This window comes from Chrysochloris asiatica, unplaced genomic scaffold, assembly GCF_000296735.1.
Source record: "Chrysochloris asiatica unplaced genomic scaffold, ChrAsi1.0 scaffold00109, whole genome shotgun sequence".
Lineage (NCBI taxonomy): Eukaryota > Metazoa > Chordata > Mammalia > Afrosoricida > Chrysochloridae > Chrysochloris > Chrysochloris asiatica.
The window spans coordinates 39,793-49,558 of NW_006408627.1; the positions used below are offsets into that span (position 1 = coordinate 39,793).

Here is a 9,766-nt window from a genome sequence, read left to right on the forward strand (position 1 = left end):
GGCAAATCTGCTGCACAAGACCTTTTTAAAATGTTGAAGAGCAATGATGTCAGCTTGAAGATAAGGTGCACCTGACCCAAGCCATGGTATTTTCAATAACCTCATATGCATTCGAAAGCTGGACAGTGAATAAGGAAGACCGTAGAAGAATTGAGGCTTTTGAGTTATGGTGTTGGAGGAGACTATTGAAAGTGCCATGGGCTGCCCTTAGAACTAACAGATCTGTGTTGGAAGAAGTGCAGCACTCAGGCTAAGATGGCCAAACGTCATCCCTCATACTTTGTACATTTTGTCAGGAATCACTGGAGAAGGATATCATGTTTGGTAAGGTGGAGGGTCAGAGAACAAAGAAGAAGAGCCCCAGTGAGATGGATTGGCAAAGTGGCAGCATCAATGGGCTCAAGTGTGACAACAATAGTGAGGTTGGCCCAGTATTGGGCAGTGTTTTGTTCTGCAGCACATAAGGTTGCTATGACTCAGTACCGACTTGATGACACCTTACAACAACAACAACAACAGTCTTTGTAGAATGAATGAATGTTAGCTATGACTGACCAGGAAGTCAAATGTACCAGCTCTGTCTGAGAAGATCCACCACATGTTCATTTTTGTCCAGAGCTTTCTAAGAAACTGTCATGTTCTCTGCAGCTCTGCAGAGTGCTTTAGTCTGTATAGATGGCAGCATGTTTCTGGGAGTCACTTAAAAACTTAGGATAGGAGTGGAGAGAAGACTAGAATCAAGTCATGAAGGTGAGGACAGCAGTTATGGAGATCTGGTCAGGCTGACGAGAACCTAGAGTATCTCTGTTGGCACAGTGGACACTCAGACTCACCGGGATGTTGTATCGAGTCCTGTAAAGGGTCCTCATGGCAACAGTTGCTCCACACAGGCAGCATTCATTCATATCAGAGGCAATCTGACACCCAAGGCACAGTGGACAGAAAGTTCCGCAGAGACCTGGGTGCAGGACAAAATCACAGAAAGCAGTTAAAGTCATCATGGGTCTGTACTAACTGATACAGCTTTCAATGGACATACTGAGAAAAGAATTGTGTCACCAAGCTCTTTATGTCTTGTTTCTAGAACCTAGTATCCAGAAGTTGGGGAAAGTTGCAAGTTGTTATCCTGGAGCAGATTTAATCACAGTCTCTTGCTCTGTCACTTATGAGTGTGTTCAAATGATCTTTCTTCCCTTCTTGTTGTTGTTAAGTGCCCTTTAGTCAATTCCAACCCATAGCGACCCTGTATAGAGTTTCCAAGGAGCAGCTGGTGAGCTTGAGCCACTAGCCTTGCAGTTCAAATGACTTTGCAGTCTGATGTGTTAGCCTACAGCGCCATATCAGGGCTCCTACTAGAAATTATATTTGAGTAATGCTTGCATAGGAGGTCTGTAGAATTAGTGTACCTAAGAAGCCTCTGAAAACTGTGGGAAAGAGGTTAGGATAGAAAATACTGAATGGAGAAATCATTAAGATCAAAAGTGACAACGGCAATAGGGAATAGATTCTAGATGGTCATCTGGAAAAAGAATAGAAATCTGTGAGGATGGAAACAAATCTATGAGGAAATATACAGAAGTTAAGAGATATTAGCATTAGAAGTTTATTTTTGAAAAAAGGTAAAAAGCTTACTAGAATTTTAATTTAAATGATCTGTATAAGACCAAAAAAAAAAAAAAAAAAAAGGGCTTAAGAAAGTAGAAACAAGCAGGAAAGGCTTAAGAAAGTACAAATTTATTTTACCAAGTTCTAAGGTGGAGTTTTAATATGGCTGCACCCCAGATAAGTTAAGAAAGTCCATGCTTTATCACTGATTGACTAAAGTGGAAAGCTATCTCCAATGAACCTGGAACTTCCATCATATAAGACACGTGGAAGTTGTTTCTCAAAGACCAGGTACAGAGAACGTATTTGGTTCAAAAGTTAATAGACTGAAAATAAGAAAAAGTTTCCTCCCACCAAAGTTTGTCAGTATAAAAGAAACAATGTTTCCCGAAATGTAATAGTCACAAGAGTAACAAACAGGAATAGCAGGAAAACATAAAATCAGCACTGTGCCAAATGAAAGAGATGAACAGAAGACAACTCGGTGTGACATGTCAAGAACACAATCACACCAGAGGTAAAATTTAATAAGAAGTGATTGATATAGGAAAGTATCACAAACTTCAGGCCAAACAGGTGGAATTGTTGTTGTTTTGTGCCGTGGAGCCAGTTCCGTCTTATATCAACCCTGTACAGGGTTTCCGAGGCTGTAAATCTTTATGGGAGCAAAAAGCCTCCCGCGGAACAGATGGTAGTTTCGAACTGCTGACCCTGAGGTTAGAAGCCCGATTCATAACCACTACACTACCAGAGTTCCTTGAAACAGGTGGAACAGGTTGGCAAAAATCTAGTTGATAGTGAATGGTGAGTGTAAATTTGGTAAGCTGGTTACTTAGTACTTAGCAGCGGCTAACTGTTGCCATATGAGAACAGAACCCATCTTTCCAGAATTTTAAACTTCTCAAGAAAAGCTGGAAAAATCTACATTTTTATGTGAAGTCGGATTTTTACTGGTTTCTTATTATTTTAAAATGAAAATTAGAAAAAAACATCAATATGCTTATGCCGCAATAAAGAGCTGAGAACAAAACACATCTGTGAACTAAATTCACCCATTAATGTCTAGTCTGTGACTTCTGGTTTAGAGAATAAAGCACAGAAACCAACAGAAAGAAAAAAGCGTCTTTGTGATGTCAGTCACTGGCATCGTTCTAATCAGGTCGAGAGCGGATAACTAACTATGTGTACTTACAAATTCCCATGTTATCGCAGCAATCAAATACGCCCGTCTGCCAGTCACTGACAGTCATACCTCCTGCTCCAAAGCTTGGCTGCGAAATAACTGGATTCATTTTTAAAGCTAAGTTCAGAAGGCCGCTGCCTGTGAACACAAAACAAAAAAGTATTAAACATATTTGTTGTTAAATGCTGTTGAGTCGGTTCCCACTCATAGCGACCCTGTACAGGATTTGGTTCAAACCGACCTTACAGTTGAGTAATTATCTTATGGATCCACACCATAACATATTGGCTGGTTTTAATGTTCTAATGATACTATTTATAATGATTGGGGAGCTTGGTGGTACTGGATTGCTGACCACAAGGTCGGTTGTTGGAGCCCACCAACCACTCCTGCCAAAATTTATCGCCACAGAAACCATACACAGGGTCGCTAAGAGTCAGAAGCAACTTGATGGCACTTAACAATTACAACGTTATACTGATTTCGATCAGTCCTGGTGTGGCACTGTTGGATAAAGCATTGGACCACAAGATTGATTTGAATCACAAGGTTGGCAGCCGGTCCTTGGAAACTCTATACAGCGTGGCTATGGCATTTAAACAACAATAACAATAACAGATTTGCATTGAGACAGGCAGGCTGGTGGAGACAGGCCCTGGACCCTGACCCCCAGGGTACATATCTCATTCCAAGGACAGGGTCTACATTCCGGGAATTGAGCAGGGGACCACCTCAGGCCCACATGATTATCACAGCTAAACTCCTCCTGGTACCGACTCGCCTCCAAGGAGATAATAAAGCCCCCGACTCGCCTCCAAGGAGATAATAAAGCCCCCGAGTTAAAGCTTACTTGCTTCTGCTTCTGTAAACTGCCCACCTGCTTGCCCACTGCTCCCTCCCCTCCGAATGTTTGAAGAAGCACATACCAGCCGTACACACCTCCCTTTGCTCAAGGACCCAAATGCTATAGCATTTGCTACAGGCAGGGTTCTTCCTAGGAACGGGGCTCGGTCTCTGGATAGGAATCCGCTGAGCCACTTCCTTCGTTATAACCCGCGTGACGTGGGCAACTTCTTCAGAGTGATTCCAGTAACAGCATTAGTTACAAAATATATCGATCCAATTAAGACACCAGCTGAGAAGACATTTCAACACATGTCTCTTGATTTGAGGCTGTCAGGTCCAACTGACTTAGAATAACATTCTCAGGCTTATGTCGATTTTGGGGAACTGAAAATATGTAGGAAGGGGAATAAAGGATTTTTCCTCAGTCTCTGCTTTGCCCCTTGTACTGATCCCTCTTTCTTCTCATCAGTAAGATTTAAAATTTTTTTTGCTGATTTCATTACAACCATCCTGAACAAGCCAGTTTTGCATTTGAAGCCTGGTTGCAATTAATGATAATTATATGGTCTAGCACTGTAGGATAGCACTGGACACAACCATAAGGTTGGTGGTTCAAACCCAGCAGTTGCTCCTCTGAAACCCTATACAGGGTCACTAGGAGTTGGAACTGACACCATAGCACAACAATATATATGTTTTACAAGCAAAACCTTTACAAGCAAATACCACAGACATTTTGTGGGAGTAGATCATGGGAGTATAAAGTTTTAACAGATGACTCTGATGGTAGCTAGGTCTGGAGACTACTATTTTATATACCATTTCAGATCCTCCTAACCAGTCTTAGCTCTTCACCTTGCTTTGTTTTCCTTCCTGATAAATACTATCTTTTCAGATTTGTAGTTGTTATTGTGAACTCACATTAAGATCCTAGGCCCCTTTGAAAGGTGCCTCCAACACTTATGATTCAGAACTGCTTTGTGGCCAGGAAAACAGCTCAGATTGAGACTCTAAATTATGGATGAATCAAACCAGGGATATGTTTTCAAACTGCAAGGTACTGGCAGTTAGGTAGAAGAATTCCTACCCAGACCTAAGGGCCCCTTGAATTAAATTATGTAAGAATTTATACATAATGAAAGAACAAAAAAAAAGGTCCATATAAATATGCCTTTTCCTTGCCATAGAGGCAGCTTGACATTTCTCCTTGAATAGAGGCCTCTCTGGACATTCTGAACTGATAACAGACACAAAGACCATGAAAATAGCTAACTGATAAAGGAAGACCTTGCCCTCCCTGATTTTCCTGTTAATCTTCTTTTTACAGATACTCTTCAAGCCATGGACCCTGAGTCAGTTTCAGACTGATAAGAGAACATGGGCCATAAAGATCAACTTGTTCTCTGATTGACCCCGGAATATCCCAGAAATATAGTCACTCAGGCCCATTTTAGAAGCAATGGGTTTGGCAGTGACTTCCAGGCCACATCCTAACCTTGGCCCTCTTAAATAATGCTTGCTTCATTGCTCTGAAAGCTTAAAAGCTCCCTGAACCCTTTCCTTTGTTCAGCGAGACTGTACTGTGCTTTGAGAATCATCTGTCTCTTTACTTGGTACAAGTAATAAAGCTTTGTTCTGTGTAAACTGGCATAACTCTGTGTAAATTGGCATAAAGTTATTCTTTACTAGAAAACAAGAGATGAGCCCCTTGAGGTTGGTAATGCTGGTGGTTTACATGGGGCATGGGACTTCTAACAGAAAGATTGGTAGTTCAAACCCACCAGCTGTTCTACCAGAGAAAGGTGAAGCAGTCTGCTTCCTTAAAGATTTCCAACCTCAGAAACCCTGGTCAGCAGTTGTACTCTACCTTATAGGGTCACTGCGAGTCGCTATTGACTTGATGGATGCGTTAGGAAAGGAATGCCAGAAGCTGTATGTTTAATAAGCAACCCAAGTGCTTCTTAAGGAAGAGATGGAAAAGAAGTGAAATGTGGTACATAGCAATATGATTTCCTCATGTGACTGCTTTTGAATCTAAATAGTACTTTCTTCCAACTCCTTTTCTAGATACTGACTGATTCTTCTGTGAAACAAATCAAAACAAAGGAAAGAAAATAGAGAATTTCAGTGAAACAACTTGAGGAAATGCCAAAAGGAAAGAATGCATATGAATTGTATGTTGTTGTAGTTAAGTGGTGTCGAGTCAGGTTCTGACTCATAGCCACCCTGTATAGGATTTCCAGTGAATGACTGGTGGGTTTAAACTGCAGACCTTGTGGTTCAAACTGACCTTGCAGTCCAGTACATTATCCTGCAGTGCCACACACAGTAAAATGATCAGAAGACAGGTCAGGAATGTAGGGGTGGCAAAGTGTGACACACACATCTCAATGTCTTCCTTTCAATGCCCGCAGTGGACATTGCTAATTGATTCCAGAACTTTTCCTCTTGGCTGTATCTTAGAATCCTTCACAATGTAATGTATAGGATGCTGCTGCCATTTGATTAAACTTGACATATAATTAGATTCTAATTCAGTTTACTGTTCGTGGAAGTGTTACAAATAAGATGAGGTCAGAAGAATAAGTGGTACAGGCAATGTGTTGTTATAATCTGGATATTATAATACAACTTTGACCTCAAGGATGAAATGATCCATTAGACAACATATATATAAAGCTACTGTGCTTATGAATCATTAAAGAAATAAAAATGTATTTATGAAGGTATTTCTATGGAAAATGACTTCTTTAGTCAATGCTTTGAAGAGAAACTCAGTATAACCAATCAAAATCAGAAAACTATACCAAAATTCTTTTCTAGTAGCTTCCAAGGCTAAAAATTCCTCTGGCACATGGGCTAGATATTAAATTGCATTAGAGCTTAAATTCTAAAGCACTTGGTTTGTGGAGAGTCTATAGTGAAAGCCTTAATTCTATTTTGAGTCTTGTCATGCATTCTGATGCCATTTCAGTTTTTATGTTAGTTCCCCAATTCTTGTTGACCATTAAACCAACAAAGTGGATTAGACAAGTATGGAGCAAGTCCAGGAAAGAGCAGTTTGACTTCAGGGAGAGCATGACTAAAAGTAGATGAACTAGTATGCAGAAAGTACTCACAAAATGAACTAGAGAACTTGCTTGGATATTTACTGAAGTAGCCAATCAGGTGCATGTTTTCTACTTTAAGTTAAGGGTTGAGGGTCTTGGTATTGTGGCTATGATTCTGAGTCATACTGCTGACTACTTACATAGTCAAGTGGGTGAAGCCCCAGCATCAATTGTGGTCCTTTTCCTGCTTCTTTAATTCTGTCTATGACAGTTATAAAGGAGCTCTGGTAGCATAGTGGCTATGAATTGGGCTGTGAACCTCAAGGTCAGCAGTTTGAAACTACCAGCTGTTCCACAGGAGAAAGATGAGGCTTTCTGCTCCCATAAAGATTTACAGCCTCAGAAACCCTGTACAGGGTCGCTATGCGTTGGAACCGACTCCACGGCACATAACAACAACAACAGGACAGTTATACAGATTAGCCTGCCATCAATCATGATCTTGTGATTTCTTTTGTTCTCTATCTTATACCTGAGTTTTATTGATTATGCAAAGGCTTTTGATTGTATGGATCATGACAAGCTATGGACAACATTGCAAAGAATGAGTATTCCAGAACACTTTATTGGGTTCCTGAGGAATCTGTACACAGACCAAGAGGGAGTCATTTGAATAGAACAAGGGGACACTGAATGGTTTAAAATCAGGGAAGGTGTGTGCTAGGATTGTATTTTTTCACCATTATTCTATCTGTCTGCTGAGCAAATAATCCGAGAAGCTGGGTTATATGAAGAAAAGGGTGGCATTAGGATTGGAGGAAGACTCATTAACAACCTGTGGTATGCAGATGAAACAACCTTGCTTGCTGAAAGTGAAGAGGACTTAAAATACTTACAGATAAACATCAAAGACCATTGCCTTCAGTATGGATTGCACTTCAATGTAAAGGAAAAAAAGATACTTACCAATGAATCAATAAATAACATCAGAGAAATGATTGAGTTTTCATATGAAAAGATTGAAGTTGTCAAAGACTTCATTTTGCTTGGATAACCATCAACATTCATGGAAGCGGCAGTCAAGAAATCGAACTATGTATTTCATTGGGAAAATCTGTTGCACAAGACCACTTTAAAGTGTTGAAGAGCAAAGATGTCAGCTTGAGGTCTAAGGTGCGCCTGACTCAAGCCATGATATTTTCAATACTCTCATATGCTTGTGAAAGTTGGACAATGAATAAAGAACATCATAGAAGAATTGATGCATTTGAATTATGATGTTAGGGGAGAATATTAAAAGTACCAAGGACTGCCAAAACAATAAACAAATCTGTGTTGGAAGAAGTACAATCAGAATGCTCCTTAGAAGCCATGATGTTGAGACTTCGTCTCTCATACTTTGGGCATGTTGTCAGAAGGGAACAATCACTGGAGAAGGACATCATGCTTGGTAAAGTGGAGGGTCATCGAAAAAGAGGAAGACCCCCCCACGAAGGATCAGCAATGTGGCATAATTGATGGCATCAAGTGTGGCACCAGTAGTGAGGTTGGCCCAGGATCGGACATTGTTTCATTCTGCTGTGCATAAGGTAGCTATGAGTCAGAACTGACTGGACAGCACCTAACAATAACAACCATGTAGGAACCTTAAATGTGAGTTAAATTAAAGTTTTAAGTTTGAATTATCCTATATTCAAATCTGAAGTTCTTTTCCCCAAAATTTCTTTTCAATGCTTTATAACTGTTTGAACAACACTAGACATTGTTTCAGAGCTTCAATTCTGAGCACTTGGTTTATGGGAGGCTACTGTTTATGGTAGCATAGTGGTTACGAATCGGGCTGCTAACCTTCAGATCGGCAGTTGGAAACTACCAGCGGTTCCATGGGAGAAAGATGAGGCTTTCTGCTCCCGTAAAGATTTACAGCCTCGGAAACCCTGTGCAAGGTCACTATGAGTCGGAACTGACTCCATGGTACTTAATAACAACAACAACTGTTTATGGTTATTAGGTGCCATTGAGTCGGTTCCAACTCATGATGACATTATGCCCAAGAGAATGAAACACTGCCACGTCCTGCGCCATCCTCCCAATTGTTATTACATTTGAGCCCATTGCTGCTGCCAATATGGCAATCCTTCTCATTGGGAGTCTCCCTCTTTTCCCCCACTTTAGCAAGAATGATGTCCTGATCTAGGGACTTTCCCTTCCTGATACCATGTCCAAAGAATAAGGCAAAGTGTCTCCAGCCTTGTTTCCAAAGATCATCCTGGCTGTACTTCTTCCAAGACAGATTTGCTTGTTCTTCTGGCAGTCCATGGTACTTTCAACATCCTTCTCCAATATCATAACTCAATTACATCAATTCTTCTATGGTCTTCCTTATTCATTGTCCAATTTCACATGCATATTGTTGTTGTTAAGTGCCCTCGAGTCTGTTCTGACTCATAGCAACCCTGTATAGGGTTTCCAAGGAGCAGCTGGTGAGTTTGAACTGTTGACCTTATAATTCAATGACCTTGCAGTGCCACACTGGACTCCTCAAAGTGACATCTTTTCTCTTGAACATTTCAAAGAGGTCTAGTGTAGAAAATCTGCCTAATGCAAAACAGCCTTTGATTTTGTGACTGTTGCTTCCATGTGTGTTGATTGTGAATCCAAGCAAAATGGAGTCTTTGACAGCTTCAATGTTTTCTCCATTTATCTTGATGCTATTTATTGTTCAAGTTGTGAGATTTTTGTTTTCTTTATATTGAGGTGCTATCCATACTGAAGGAGTTCTGGTAGCATAGTGGTTATGAATCGGGCTGTGAACTGCAAGGTCAGCAGTTCGAAACTACCAGCTATTCCACGGGAGAAAGATGAGACTTTCTGCTCCCATAAAGATTTACAGCCTCAGAAACCCTGTATAGGGTTGCTATGAGTCAGAACGGACTCCATGGCACATAACCACCACCACCATCCATACTGAAGGTGGTGGTCTTTGATTTTTATCAGCAAGTTTTTAAAGTCCTCTTCACTTTCAGCAAGCAAGATTGTGTCATCTGTATATCGCAGGTTGTTAATGAGCCTTTCTACACTC

The 9,766-nt window shown here is 40.7% G+C and overlaps 1 protein-coding gene across 1 annotated transcript in view; it reads right to left on the reverse strand.

The window, feature by feature from the left end:
* LOC102837856 (placenta-specific gene 8 protein-like) overlaps nt 1–2,897 on the reverse strand; it is an 8,440-nt gene extending 5,543 nt beyond the window's left edge. The window contains exons 1-2 of the mRNA XM_006867762.1: nt 2,798–2,897; nt 834–958 (exon numbers count right to left, since the gene is read on the reverse strand). Of these exons, the coding sequence (XP_006867824.1) occupies nt 834–958; nt 2,798–2,897 (225 nt within the window). The remainder of the gene's footprint in view (nt 1–833; nt 959–2,797) is intronic.
* Between the last annotated feature and the right edge of the window lie 6,869 nt (nt 2,898–9,766).